Source organism: Gossypium hirsutum, chromosome A08 (genome assembly GCF_007990345.1).
Source record: "Gossypium hirsutum isolate 1008001.06 chromosome A08, Gossypium_hirsutum_v2.1, whole genome shotgun sequence".
Taxonomy (NCBI): Eukaryota; Viridiplantae; Streptophyta; class Magnoliopsida; order Malvales; family Malvaceae; genus Gossypium; species Gossypium hirsutum.
In genome coordinates, this window is record NC_053431.1 from 100,710,122 (window position 1) to 100,725,714 (window position 15,593).

Below are 15,593 nucleotides of genomic sequence, written 5' to 3' on the forward strand. Positions count from 1 at the left end.
TCTCATGCTCATGGCCGGCCACTACTAATTAGGGGGGAAATTGACATGCAAGTCCACCCTTTTTATTTCATGCACTAATAGATCCTTATGTTTTGACCTATCACATTTCAAAAGTGTCACACATAAGTCCTATTGACTAAATTCACATGCAATTTACTAAATCAAAGCTTAAAACTTTCACACATTCGTATTCACATATAATAGTCATAAAATATGACGGCTAATTATTTTTATGACTCGATTTTGTGGTCCCGAAACCACTTTTCGACTAGGGTCAAATTAGGGGTGTCATAGGTTCTTTCAATTAGTGGGTTGTTTTTTAACAGCCAGTGTCATCTATTTTCCAGCAATGAAAAGTACAATGGCAAACCTGTGGCATCCTGTCCGTGGTGTTCAAATTCGAGATCTGGGGGAAAAAGGTATTTGTTTAAATTTTTTCATATTATGGATATGGAAAGGGTTTTAAAGGGTTCACCAGAGACCTTTAACAACTATTTACTATTGCTATACAAGTTGCAAAGTAGGGAGGATCCATTGAAAGTCCCTTTAATTTTTTTCACCCTTTTGGGTTCAGATCCATGATATTCCTTTTGGTTTTTTTCTCTGAACGATTGGTGCTGCAACTTGGGAATTTTATAGGGGTTTTTATAGAGTATGGCGGTTCTAAGTTAGGGAAAGAGAATTGCAATTTTATGAGAATTCGAGTTCAAGTAGATATACGGCAGCCTTTGATAAGAAAGAAGCAACTTATGTTTAATGGTCAGTGTTCATATGTTCGATTTAAATATGAACGACTGACTCTTTTTTGTTTCTATTGCGGTCGTTTGGGACATAGTGATTCATTTTGTGAAGCAAAAATGGCGTTAGGGGTGGAAGTAGCAGAAATGGGATGGGATATAACGTTGCAGGCTCAGTCTCGAAGGGCCTTGACTATGAAAAGTGTTTGGTTACGTAAGGAAGGGCAGAAAGTATGGGGTGAGAATCAGGAGGGACGTCCAATGCCAGGAAATAATTTAGGAATTCCTGAGAAGATATTGGGAATTAAAAGCAATATAGATCCCATTTTGGGAATAAATTTAGAAGGGAGAGGGTATAAATCTCACATTCAAGGAGAGAACTCAGGGATGGTGGATAGTTTTAATGCTATGGATCATGATCTTGAGCATAGAGTGTTAATGGGGGAGGAAGGCAAGAAACGACAAAGAGGGGATGTTGAAGGATTGGCAGGAAAAGAGGGGGTAAACTTCATGGAGGTGAGGAATAAGGGTATAAGGGAACCCACCCATTTATTATCGGCGGCTGCCAAAAGGCAAGCCGACCGAGCATAATGAAAATCATAACCTGAAATGTCCGTGGCTTGGGGAGCCAGCGGACAGTTCAAAGACTATGACACACGTTGAAGTTATATAATCCCCAACTGGTCTTTTTTATGGAGACAAAAATTGGCAAGAGTCAAATGGAAAAAGTTCGAAGAAGTTGGGTTTTTTAAATGGGATTGAAGTTGGATCACGTGGTTCTAGAGGTGGATTGTGTTTAGCATGGAAAGGAGATGTCAGTGTTTTACTCTAAAGCTTTTCGACTAGCCATATTGATGTGATAGTTGATGATGTGGATGAAGGTACTAAATGGAGATTTATCGGATTTTATGGTTCTCCTTATCACAATGATAGAGATGCTACGTGGGCTCTTTTAAGACAACTGAGTGAAGTTGAGGGACTCCCATGGTTGGTAAGTGGGGATTTCAATGAGATCATGTACGGATGTGAGAAAAGAGGGGGATTACCGCGGGAGGAAGGAAGAATGGAAGTGTTTAGAAGGGCGTTAGAGGATTGCAATTTAATGGATATTAGCTTTTTTGGGAATTGGTTTACATGGGAGAGGGGTAATTTGCCAGAGACTAATATTCAAGAATGGTTGGATAGAGGTGTACCTACTGATAGCTGGTTAGCTTTGTTCCCAGATTTTCAAGTTAGGCATCTACCACATTCCTTCTCTGATCATTGTCCATTGCTCATCAATACTAAATGCGAAGATATGAGGTGTGTAATGAAGATGTTCAAATTTGAAGCATAGTGGGTGCTAAAAGAGTCATTTATGGGTGAAGTTAAGAATATTTGGGAAATTTCCTTAGGTGACTTACTAAACAAGTTACAGTATGTCCAAAGAGGGTTGCTTAAATGGGCGGCTAGAATCTGATATAATAGAAAAGCAAAGAAGGAGATGTTGCATTTAAAGCTGACAAAATTGTTAGGAGAAGATAGAAGCAATGAGAATCTGGCAGATCTTATTGATACAAAGGTGGATCTTAATTTTGAGATTGAAAAGGATAGGAGGTATTAGGAGCAACGAGCGAGAGTCGATTGGCTGAAACTAGGGAATAAGAATACTGCCTTTTTTCATAGGCAGGCGACACAAAGATGGAGAAAGAATTGTATCCAGAAGCTACAATATGGCGATGGCAGGGAAACTGAAGTTATTGAAGAAATGGAGGAGATAGCAAGATCATATTTTCAGTAGTTGTTTCTAGCTGGAAGGAGAGGGAACTATGATCACATTCTGTCAAGCATTGATCGGTGCATTTTTGAGGAGGATAATTCAAAACTTAGGGCTGACTTTACAAAGGAGGAAATTCTTGAGGCGTTAAAAGAGATGGGTCCTACAAAAACACCAGGTGAGGATGGTTTTCCAGCACTATTCTATCAGAAATGTTGGCCAATTATTGGCAAGGATGTCATGTCTTATTGTCTAAACGTGTTGAATGGAGGTACGGATCTAAGCTTAATTAACAAGACAAATATTGTGTTAATCCCAAAAATCGTGAAACCCATCTAATATTACACAATTTCAACCTATTAGTTTGTGTAATGTATTATACAAATTGATAGCAAAAGTTATTGCTAATCGTCTCTGATTGGTGATGGATAAATGTATTGATTTAGCACAAAGTTCTTTTATACTAAGGAGACCGATTTTTGATAATGTGATTCTGCCTTATGAACTTCTTCATACTCTGAAGCATAAAAGAGTAGGGAAGAAAGGTTTTATGCCAGTTAAGCTGGATATGAGCAAGGCATATGACAGGGTTGAATGGGGCTTCGTCAAAAGGGTTATGAAGAAAATGGGTTTTAACTCCGATTGGGTAGACTTGATAATGAAATGTGTTACTATAGTTTCTTAATCAGTAGTTTTTAATGGTTTTACTGGTTCAATCTTCAATCCCTCTAGAGGTCTTAGACAAGGAGATCCACTAAGCCCATTTTTATTTCTATTTTGTGGGGAAGGCCTATCTTGTAATAGCCCAAAATTGGGTCTAGTTGGAACAGAGGTTTCGGGACCACAAAATTTGAGATAAAAATAATTATTTTATGATTATTTTTAGGTCTATGATATGATTGCATGATTGTGTGAAAATTTCGTGAAGAAATTCTATGCATAAAGTGCTCAATTTGAAGTTAGGGACTAAATTGAATAAGTTGCAAAACTTGCATTCTAGAAGTTTCTAGTATGAAATTGCTTTGAAATATTAATTAGGAGGTCTTAAATAGTAATTTTACCAATTTCTAAGTGATGGAAAAAAATTGGACATGGATGGAATTTTTAAAAGTTTAGTAAGGAAGGGCATTTTGGTCATTTGGTAATTAAAAGAAATAAAAAGGGAAAATAAAGCCAAAATTTACTCATCTTTTTCATGGAGGCCGAAATTAGCATGGGAGAAACCATGGCTAGGGTTTTCAAGCTTTCCAAGCTCAATAGTAAGTCCGTTCTAACCCCGTTTTTCAAGTTCATTACGTTTTTTGAATCCCGATAATTTGATTAAGCTTATTCTATCAATAATTTAAGCTAGGGTTCATATTTGGAAAAATACCCATAGGTTAAATGTGTTTATTTTTCTATTTTATGATAGAATATGGGGTTTTAAATTATGTTAGACAACTTGTGCTACTTGGTTTTGCGTGAAAACGAGTAAAAGGGCTTAATCGGTAAAAATACCTAATAGTCATAAGTATATGTTAGAGTGAGAATTTGATGTTGCCATAGAAGGGAAAAGTGATCAGCATGTCATAAAACATAAGAATAAGGGATGAAGTTTAATTCTCGAGCCTAGGGGCAAAAGTGTAAATATGCAAAAGTTTAGGGGCAAAATTGTAATTTTTCCAAAGTTTGAGTTAAGGAATGTTTTGAATAGTAAATTAATTAAATAAGTAAAATATGATGTTTTAGATCCGGGAAAATGAGATTTGAACCTAGAATGAGAGAAAAATCAAAAATTGGGAAAGTTGGTAAAATGATCGTTTTAGTATCGAGGTAAGTTCATATGTATAATAAGAATTAATTTATGCATGTTTCAATGTAAAATTGATATATTTATTATAATTCCTGAGCTGTTGAAAGTATGTAAGTTGGTATGATAATAATACATCAATAATGCTGTAATTTATATTTGAAAGTTAAATTTAGTGAATTAATTAAATTATGTTAAATTAAATGATTATGGTGCCAAGTTTATGAATTGATTTAAAAATATGTCTATGGTACATGAAGTGCATTGAATTATCATACATAAATGTGATTTCTATGATTATGGATATTATGGGAAATTGTAAGTTCATATGATTTTTAATAAGGCAATGTGTAATTTAATGTTATTGCCTTGATATTAAATGAGATGTAAGTTTATATGTAAGTAATACATCAATATTACTTGTATTATGATATTTTATAATAATATTGGAAATATGTTTGTGGATAATTACTTGATTGGTGAAATTGTTGGAAAAGAGAGAGAAATCCCGGTTGAACCTTCGGAAAGATTGGATGATACAGATAGTATGTAGCTAGGTCACATGTATGGTGCTGAGTGCACATCATGTGTACAAGAGAGCTACAAGACATTATGATGTAGCTAGGTCGCATGGGTGATACTATGTGTACACCATGTAAACAAGAGAGCTACGGGATATATGTAGCTAGGTCGCATGCGTGGCTCCAGGTGAAGGACACCATGTAGACAAGAGAGCTACGAGATAAATTGGCTAGGTCACATGGGTGGTACTGAGTGTTCACCATGTGTACAAGAGAGCCGAACTATATGATGGGTGGAGCTATGTGCTGAAACCACCAAGTATCGAGGATTGATCCGAAGTGTTCAACGGGAGACTCTCTATGTATTACTTTGTGAGTTTTGTGATGAATAAGTGCATGAACTTGATTATGTGAATGATGTGTTCATTAAGTGACCAGGATGTGGTAAGATTATAAACAAGTAAGTTATACATGAGGATGATTTTATGGTGACCTTGTGATCATGGGCCTATACTTGTGATGTATGAAATGTGGTGAAAATGATTTGTGATATGTATGTTAAAATGAGATTAATACAAAGAAAGTGTGAAAGAGTGAATTAGCAATAAAACTGTTTTGGACAGTAGTAGTGACGTGATTTTGAAAAATCACCAAAAATAGTAGAAATTGAATCAGAGACTGAATGAGATATTAAATTAAATCTTAATGAGTCTATTTTCATATAAAAGAAACAGAGCAAGAAAAGGAGTTCTATATTTTGATATATTTATGTTTTTGTGAGACTGGTTCAGAATGATTACGTGATTCCCTGTTCTAACTTTGGAAAATCACAAAAATTTGGATAAAAATAATTAGAGGCTTAAAATTATATTTTTAAAATCCCTAATTAGTTTATTTTCAATATAAATCAACAAGAACATTATCTGATTTCTTTATTGTGAGATAATTAATTTTTAGTGAAAAGAGGTCAGAAAGTGTCAGAATGTGAAACAGGGAAATTTTTAATAAATAAACTGTACTAATTGGATAAACCAAAAATTATGAAAATTTTATGCTGCAAAGATATGTGAGTCTAGTTTTAGGGGAAATTTATGGATCTTAATTTGGTGCTCTGTAGCTCGAATTATAAATAAGTAAGTGACTATGACTGTTGTGGACAGTTTGATGTGAGCATTTATTAGTAAATTGTGAAATCGTACTTACAAGAATGCTATATACATTAAGGATGTGGAATGGAGAGGAGGAGGAGGAAAATAAATATATGTGGAATACATGGAAACTATGGTATATGAAATATTGATATAATGAAATAAATGATATGTGTTTATAAGAAAACAGAAAGAGAATGATATGTATCATGACATGTATATATATATATGACTAGTCTCAATGTAATGTTTGTAGGGTATGGAGTTGAATTAAAATGTTTTAGGCAAACATGTTTTTTGCGCATCTGAATTGTGGTATTTTATAAAGATATGATCTAGTTTTAAATATGAATGCTTGATGATTAAGCTGAAGATATTGGTAAGATGATAATCTTGGTATAAATGTATAAGTGGTACTATAATAAACAAGGTAAAATGAGTATGAGAGACACATGTATGATGATATACAAATGCTATGTTTGTGGTTTAATTGAGAATATTTAATCCTTAAATGAATACCATGTTATATGCTTTTGATTTTGTATAAGTGTGTAAGAGATTAAGGTTGACCAAAGCTTGGAAAATAGCCTAGGTATATTCCACACAGGCAGAGACATGACCATGTGTCTCAGCTGTGTATAGAACATGACTTTGGGACACGGGCGTGTGGAGCCTTAAAGCATGAAATTTCCATGATTTTCGTAAGTTCTCGGTTTAGTCCTGAACCCTTTTTAAAGTATGTTTTAGGCTTCGTAGACTCAAATAAGGGACTATGTGTAAGTGAATGAACGTTTTGAAATATGAATGAAAATTTTATGGCCCGTATTTTAGTTTAATGTTTGTATGTTTGTCCGGTAACGCCTCGTACCTTATCCCGGCCTCGGGTACGGGTAAGGGGTGTTACATTTAGTGGTATCAGAGTAGGTGTAGTCGATTCTTGGACTAACATAGCAAGTGTGAGTGTTTAGTTATACATGCCATAAATATGTGATAGTGTGATGCCTCCCGACACTAATGAGGACCATTTTGTTTAAAATGAAGTATTCTCCAACCGAGCTACATCTGACCATTTAATAGTAATATTGAAGTATTTGAATAAAGTGTAGCTATGATGTGTTAAACTCGGGAAGGTATGAATAAGAATTCGTGCTATATGTATATGTGATAATATGTCAGATGAAAGTTTATATAGTCATATATTTATTCATATTTGTTTGGCCTACATATGTTGTTGCATGCTTGACTAAATTAATTAGTAAATGTGATGACTAAAGTTATTCAAAATTCATAGAATGTATGAGTGAGTGCACTTGTTTGAAATGAGATAATTGGAAATTTTATGTAAGACAGATATGAATAATAAAATGTTTGAAGTGGATAGTATGATTATAATGATATATGTAGATAATGAAAAAAATGTGTCATGTAGATATACGTCAGAATCGAGTTAGAGACTGTACGACCTCACCCCCTTACCGATGAGGTGTATATAACAGAAATTCATGAGAATCATGTTGACTAAGTTCCTAAGTGTGGAATCAAAGTGTTCAGTGATAAAATAATTATAGATATGACCAGAGACTGAGAATGGTTGACAAGTGAAGGACAGAGTTAGAGAAATATCAGAGTTGACTGAGTTAGCTTGGGATTCAAATTGATGACAGAGTTTTTTTGAAAGTATCTTCTTGAAAAAAATTAGTTAGTAATGCTGGAAATTATGAGAAAGATACTAAACTTCACTTCAGTAAGATTTTCAAGGACGAAAATCTCTAAAGGGGGGAAGAGTTGTAATAGCCTAAAATTGGGTCTAGTTGGAATAGAGGTTTCGGGACCACAAAATTTGAGATAAAAATAATTATTTTATGATTATTTTTAGGTCTATGATATGATTGCATGATTGTGTGAAAATTTCGTGAAGAAATTCTATGCATAAAGTGCTCAATTTGAAGTTAGGGACTAAATTGAATAAGTTGCAAAACTTGCATTCTAGAAGTTTCTAGTATGAAATTGCTTTGAAATATTAATTAGGAGGTCTTAAATAGCAATTTTACCAATTTCTAAGTGATGGAAAAAAATTGGACATGGATGGAATTTTTAAAAGTTTAGTAAGGAAGGGCATTTTGGTCATTTGGTAATTAAAAGAAATAAAAAGGGAAAATAAAGCCAAAATTTACTCATCTTTTTCATGGAGGCCGAAATTAGCATGGGAGAAACCATGGCTAGGGTTTTCAAGCTTTCCAAGCTCAATAGTAAGTCCGTTCTAACCCCGTTTTTCAAGTTCATTACGTTTTTAGAATCCCGGTAATTTGATTAAGCTTATTCTATCAATAATTTAAGCTAGGGTTCATATTTGAAAAAATACCCATAGGTTAAATGTGTTTATTTTGCTGTTTTATGATAGAATATGAGGTTTTAAATTATGTTAGACAACTTGTGCTACTTGGTTTTGCGTGAAAACGAGTAAAAAGGGCTTAATCGGTAAAAATACCTAATAGTCATAAGTATATTTTAGAGTGAGAATTTGATGTTTCCATAGAAGGGAAAAGTGATCAGCATGTCATAAAACATAAGAATAAGGGATGAAGTTTAATTCCCGAGTCTAGGGGCAAAAGTATAAATATGCAAAAGTTTAGGGGTAAAATTGTAATTTTTCCAAAGATTGAGTTAAGGACTATTTTGAATAGTACATTAATTAAATAAGTAAAATATGATGTTTTAGATCCGGGAAAATGAGATTTGAACCTAGAATGAGAGAAAAATCGAAAATTGGGAAAGTTGGTAAAATGATCGTTTTAGTATCGAGGTAATTTCATATGTATAATAAGCATTAATTTATGCATGTTTCAATGTAAAATTGATATATTTATTATAATTTCTGAGGTGTTGAAAGTATGTAAGTTGGTATGATAATAATACAACAATAATGCTGTAATTTATATTTGAAAGTTAAATTTAATGAATTAATTGAATTATGTTAAATTAAATGATTATAGTACCAAGTTTATGAATTGATTTAAAAATATGTCTATGGTACATGAAGTGCATTGAATTATCATACATAAATGTGATTTCTATGATTATGGATATTATGGAAAATTGTAAGTTCATATGATTTTTAATAAGGCAATGTGTAATTTAATGTTATTGCCTTGATATTAAATGAGATGTAAGTTTATATGTAAGTAATACATCAATATTACTTGTATTATGATATTTTATAATAATATTGGAAATATGTTTGTGGATAATTACTTGATTGGTGAAATTGTTGGAAAAGAGAGAGAAATCCCGGTTGAACCTTCGGAAATATTGGATGATACAGATAGTATATAGCTAGGTCACATGTATGGTGCTGAGTGCACATCATGTGTACAAGAGAGCTACAAAACATTATGATGTAGCTAGGTCGCATGGGTGATACTATGTGTACACCATGTAAACAAGAGAGCTACGGGATATATATAGCTAGGTCGCATGCGTGGCTCCAGGTGAAGGACACCATGTAGACAAGAGAGCTACGAGATAAATTGGCTAGGTCACATGGGTGGTACTGAGTGTTCACCATGTGTACAAGAGAGCCGAACTATATGATGGGTGGAGCTATGTGCTGAAACCACCAAGTATCGAGGATTGATTCGAAGTGTTCAACAGGAGACTCTCTATGTATTACTTTGTGAGTTTTGTGATGAATAAGTGCATGAACTTGGTTATGTGAATGATGTGTTCATTAAGTGACCAGGATGTGGTAAGATTATAAACAAGTAAGTTATACATGAGGATGATTTTATGGTGACCTTGTGATCATGGGCCTATACTTGTGATGTATGAAATGTGGTGAAAATGATTTGTGATATGTATGTTAAAATGAGATTAATACAAAGAAAGTGTGAAAGAGTGAATTAGCAATAAAACTATTTTGGACAGTAGTAGTGACATGAATTTGAAAAATCACCAAAAATAGTAGAAATTGAATCAGAGACTGAATGAGATATTAAATTAAATCTTAATGAGTCTATTTTCATATAAAAGAAACAGAGCAAGAAAAGGAGTTCTATATTTTGATATATTTATGTTTTTGTGAGACTGATTCAGAATGATTACATGATTCCCTGTTCTAACTTTGGAAAATCACAAAAATTTGGATAAAAATAATTAGAGGCTTAAAATTATATTTTTAAAATCCTTAATGAGTTTATTTTCAATATAAATCAACAAGAACATTATCCGATTTCTTTATTGTGAGATAATTAATTTTTAGTGAAGAGAGGTCAGAACTATCAGAATGTGAAATAGGGGAAATTTTAATGAATAAACTGTACTAATTGGCTAAACCAAAAATTATGAAAATGTTATGGTGCAAAGATATGTGAGTCTAGTTTTAGGGGAAATTTACGGATCTTAATTTTGAGCTCTGTAGCTCAAATTATAAATAAGTAACTATGACTATTGGGGACAGTTTGGTGTGAGCATTTATTAGTAAATTGTGAAATCGTACTTACAAGAATGCTATATACATTAAGGATGTGGAATGGAGAGGAGGAGGAGGAAAATAAATATATGTGGAATACATGGAAACTATGGTATATGAAATATTGATATAATGAAATAAATGATATGTGTTTATAAGAAAACAGAAAGAGAATGATATGTATCATGACATGTATATATATATATATTTGAGTAGTCTCAATGTAATGCTTGTAGGGTATGGAGTTGAATTAAAATGTTTTAGGAAAACATGTTATTTGCGCATCTGAATTGTGGTATTTTATAAAGATATGATCTAGTTTTAAATATGAATGCTTGATGATTAAGCTGAAGATATTTGGTAAGATGATAATCTTGGTATAAATGTATAAGTGGTACTATAATAAACAAGGTAAAATGAGTATGAGAGACACATGTATGATGATATACAAATGCTATGTTTGTGGTTTAATTGAGAATATTTAATCCTTAAATGAATACCATGTTATATGCTTTTGATTTTGTATAAGTGTGTAAGAGATTAAGGTTGACCAAAGCTTGGAAAATAGCCTAGGTATATTCCACACAGGCAGAGACATGGCCATGTGTCTCAGCCGTGTATGGAGCATGACTTTGGGACACGGGCGTGTGGAGCCTTAAAGCATGAAATTTCCATGATTTTCGTAAGTTCTCGATTTAGTCCTGAACCCTTTCTAAAGTATGTTTTGGGATTCGTAGACTCAAATAAGAGACTATGTGTAAGTGAATGAACGTTTTGAAATATGAATGAAATTTTATGGCCCGTATTTTAGTTTAATGTTTGTATGTTTGTCCGGTAACGCCTCGTACCATATACAGGCCTCGGGTACGGGTAAGGGGTGTTACATATCTAGTCTTATGAGATCAGCATTGAAGGATAAAATCCTCCGTGGAGTTAAGGCAAGCAGAAGTGGCCCACATGTTTCACATTTATTATTTGCGGATGATTGCATTCTGTTCGGTGAGGCTACAGAAAGAGGGGTGATTTTATTGAAGCAGATTTTGTACGAATATAAAGGCTGTTTGGGACAGAAGGTTAATTTTTCCAAATCTACGATTTTTTTCAGCGCAAACACTCGAGAAAGGGATATAAGTTTGGTAACTAGAGTACTTAGGGTACGTTGTTCAACTGATCCTGAATGGTATTTAGGTTTGCCTAATTTAGTGGGGAGGAAGAAGAGAGCGTCTTTTCAAAATTTGAAAGATAGAATGCAACAGAGGATTGATAATTGGAGTATTAAACATCTTTCTCAAGGTGGTAAGCAGGTTTTCATTAAGGTGGTTATTCAATCCATTCCAACGTATTCTACGTCGTGCTTTTTACTTCCTAAGTCCCTTTGTATAGAATTGGAATGATTAATCGCAAAATTCTGGTGGTAGAAAAGTAGGGATAAGAAAGGCATTCATTGGTGTGCCTGGAAGGATATGTGTACTTCTAAAGAAGAAGGTGGCCTTGGATTCCGAAAACTGGATAATTTTAATATCGCGCTACTAGCGAAACAGGGCTGGCTTTTAATTACTTATCCAAATTCGTTGTTAGCTCGGGTTTTGAAAGACAAGTATTATCCGTCGACAGATTTTTTAAAGGCGCGATTAGGGAACCTACCTTCGCTTACTTGGAAAAGTATCTGGTCAGCCAGAGAAGTTCTGGAAAAAGGCTTGTGCTGGAGGATAGGCAAGGGAATTGTATTTCCATTTGGGATGATCGTTGGATACTGGGTTACGATGAGGAAATGTTACGGTATCAAAGAGGAAACACAAATATTGAGTTAGTCTCAAACTTGATTGAGGAAGGAAGTAGAACATGGAAAACAGATTTAATTTTTAATACCTTTGATGAGGATATTGCAAAGAACATCCTGTCGATCCCTTTGGCAATGTCTTTACATAATAATTTCCATGCTTAGGGTGGAGAACCATCAGGTACCTTTTCGGTTAGAAGTGCCTACAAACTATTACAAAGGACTACTCGGATTCCTAGTAATAATACTTTACAGACCAAAAACACAGCTTCTTACAGAAAACTATGGGATTTACACATTCCTTCGAAAATTAAAGTTACAATCTGGAAAATTTCCTGGAATTATATCCCTACGCTAGCTAATTTGAAATTGAAGCGAGTTGCAAATGAAGCCTGGTGCCCCAGATGTCGGCAGTTAGAGGAAGATAGCAACCATGTTTTCAGAATATGTCCTATATCGACAGAAGTTTGGAGGTATTTAAACTTCTCTTGGGTGCTTAACAATAGTATTCAGAGTATTTGGGTGTGGTTCACCTGGGTCTTTAAGCGAGGAACAAAAGAACAATGCCGATTATTTTCTTGTGGGATTTGGCTTTTCTAGTCAAACAGGAATCAATTGCTGCACGAAAGTAAAAATAGAATAGGTAGAGAAATCTCTCGACAAATAAGCAGCTATATCTCAGAGTTGCAAAGCTTAGAAGAAAAACTACTTATCTCTGATACAGGAAGGATTTTTAACCATGAAGATCGAAGGACGAGGGTAGTGACCAACATCTCTCCAGGTCTGCCTCGGGACTGCTTGTTCGTGACACGCGAGGGGATATTTTGGTTTCAAAGTCGGTTATCCATGAAAATGTCGCCTCACCGTTCGCGACGGAAGTACATGCAGGAGCACAAGCAGTAAGGTTAGTGATTTTATTGGGTCTTTATGAATGCGACATTAATGGAGATTTAAGAACTGTTATAAAAAATGCCAGAGTACAGATAGGGATAACTCGATTATTGGGGCTATAATAAGGGACATTCAAGATATGAAGCATTTCTTCCAAAAACTAAACTTTTACCATATTCCAAAGTCAGAAAACACCTTTGCTAATGTGATTGCAAAGGAAGCGTTGAAAGAAAATGAAGGTCATTACCTGGATGGAGGAATTCCTGAGCATGTTCGAAGAGTTCTGGAAAGGAGAAGGCCACAGGCTCCAGATTGAGGAATTGAAATGGTCTCTTGGAAACGTGTAGCAGAAGGCTAAAAGATTTTGGGGGATTTGAAGAGTTCTGCTGTTAAAGAGCTGTGCAGGTGCATTGAAGAGATAAGACGTTTTGGGATATAGCTGTTTTCCTATCGGCTAGAAGTTTCTAGGGCAGGTTTCCTTTTTTCAATTTTAATTTTAATTTTTGTTTTATTTGGGCCATCTTTGTTGATGTCCAGTTAGGAGGTTTTGGGCTTTCCAGGCCTGATTTTCTTTTGTTTCTTATTCTCTTATGTCTGTTCCTTGGTCTATTGTTCAAGTGAGACAGTCTATGTTTTGATTTTTTCTTTATAAATCTAGTCGATTTTCTCAAAAAAAAAAAAAGATTTTTGTAACTTTTTAAATAATGCTATTTAAGTATATTATAAATAATTTTTAGTTTAGAAATAATATACTAATTTGAATGGTTAAATTTGAATATTACAAATTTAAAAATGGAATCATCATAATCACCTTCTTTGCTGAGAGTGTGGCACATTCTTTGGAAATTTCTGATACGGTAAATAAACTAAATTGTTGATAACAATATTTTAATTTTATTTAATATTATTAATTTTATTTATTTGAAATATGAATAGAGTGTGGATTACATTCTCCGAAATAGGATCCCACCATCTACATCTCTTGCTACCAGATTTGGCGTTTTCAATCATTGATGGAAGCAACCAGAATTGGTGTTACATCATCAATTAAAGGATTCCCTTTGTATCTGGAGTTTATATTTTTTCTAATTGAAAGGAAGGACTAGAAACTCATACGTTTTATTTACCGTCTGGGGAGTGCATTGCACTTCAGCTGAGAGCATTAATAGATGGGTATCCTGTAACCAGGGATACTGGCTATGTTGTGCAGAAGGTAAGTGCTTTGCCAAGAGTTGTCAGCAAGTGTGCCCACACAAGATAAAATGTACGAAAAGTTCATCCTAATTTCATCATTTGAGGGCTTTTAGTTAAATCTTCTTGGAGATGCAGTATTCCTCAATGTTCAATTACCACTCAAGCATTAATAATGCAGCTTTTTAGTGGAATTTGATGTCAAATTAATCTGACAATCAAAAAAGCAATTTTTACCAAGTTTTTCATTTTTCCAAAAGTTACAGTTGAGGATCTGCAGCATTAGTATCCTATATTGACAACCTAGGAATCACTTACACGGTTCATTCCTCTTTGTACTGGTGTTGTATGTATGTCTGACACGGACATTAAAAAATTAAAGAGGTCAGACACAGTCTCCACACGGGTATCTAAAAAGGGACACGTGACAAACACAGGAAAAGTAGATGGTGGCTGACGAACGGCAGCTGAAATTTTGGCTTTCAAAAGTAGCAGATGAAAAGTTAGTGGTAGGAAGATATTAATGTAAAGAAGAAATGTGAAGTTTAGGGTTTTCTATTAATGAAACGCTGAGTTTTACTATCAGCCTATTAATGAAACATTAGTTTTACTATCATCATATGTAAGTGTTGGAAAGACTTAAAAGTTAAAACATTAAATAGTCAATCAAAATAGTAAAATAAAAAACTAAAAAAAAATTGCTTATTTGAGAAGCTTTTGAGCTTTGTACTTGTTTTGCAACGTTTCCATTTTTCACATTTCAAAAAATATTTTAAATATTCATCACTCTTATTTCAATTTTCTTACTTTCAACGAACATGGAAGTTTGAAACAATTGAAGGTAAGTTTAATTTTTTATTTTGTTTATGCTTTGAATGAGTTACATATTTTTTGTTTGATAAGTTTGAATGGGTAACATTATTTTATTTATTTAGTTACTTTTTATTTTTATTTTTATTTTGTATATTTGTATGTTAAATAATTAGTTTGTGATGATCACTCTTGAAGTATATATTGATTTTTTATTTTTATTTTTGTTAATACTTTAGGTTTTTAATTATGACATCTCAAAGTGGTAGTGGAAGTGTTGGCTTATCAAATAATGTTATTAATGCTATTGTGTCTCAAGATGATATTAGTAATACTCCTCTTTGAAGATATGCTACTAAATTACCGAAAACTATTGAAGGAGGTATGAATGTTAGTTTTGTGTGTAATTTTTGCAATGTTACATTTAAGGGGTCATACTCTAGGGTTAAAACACATTTTTCATACTCTAGGGTTAAAGCACATTTTTTGAAACTAAATGGGC

At 33.7% G+C, this 15,593-nt stretch overlaps 1 protein-coding gene across 1 annotated transcript; it reads left to right on the top strand.

The window, feature by feature from the left end:
- The first annotated feature begins 2,649 nt into the window (after positions 1 to 2,649).
- On the top strand, positions 2,650 to 3,178 carry LOC107936670 (uncharacterized). Its single transcript, XM_016869419.1, has 2 exons — positions 2,650 to 2,764; positions 2,940 to 3,178. Exons 1-2 carry the CDS (start codon positions 2,650 to 2,652, stop codon positions 3,176 to 3,178), a joined length of 354 nt encoding a protein of 117 aa, XP_016724908.1.
- The last annotated feature ends 12,415 nt before the right edge of the window (positions 3,179 to 15,593 follow it).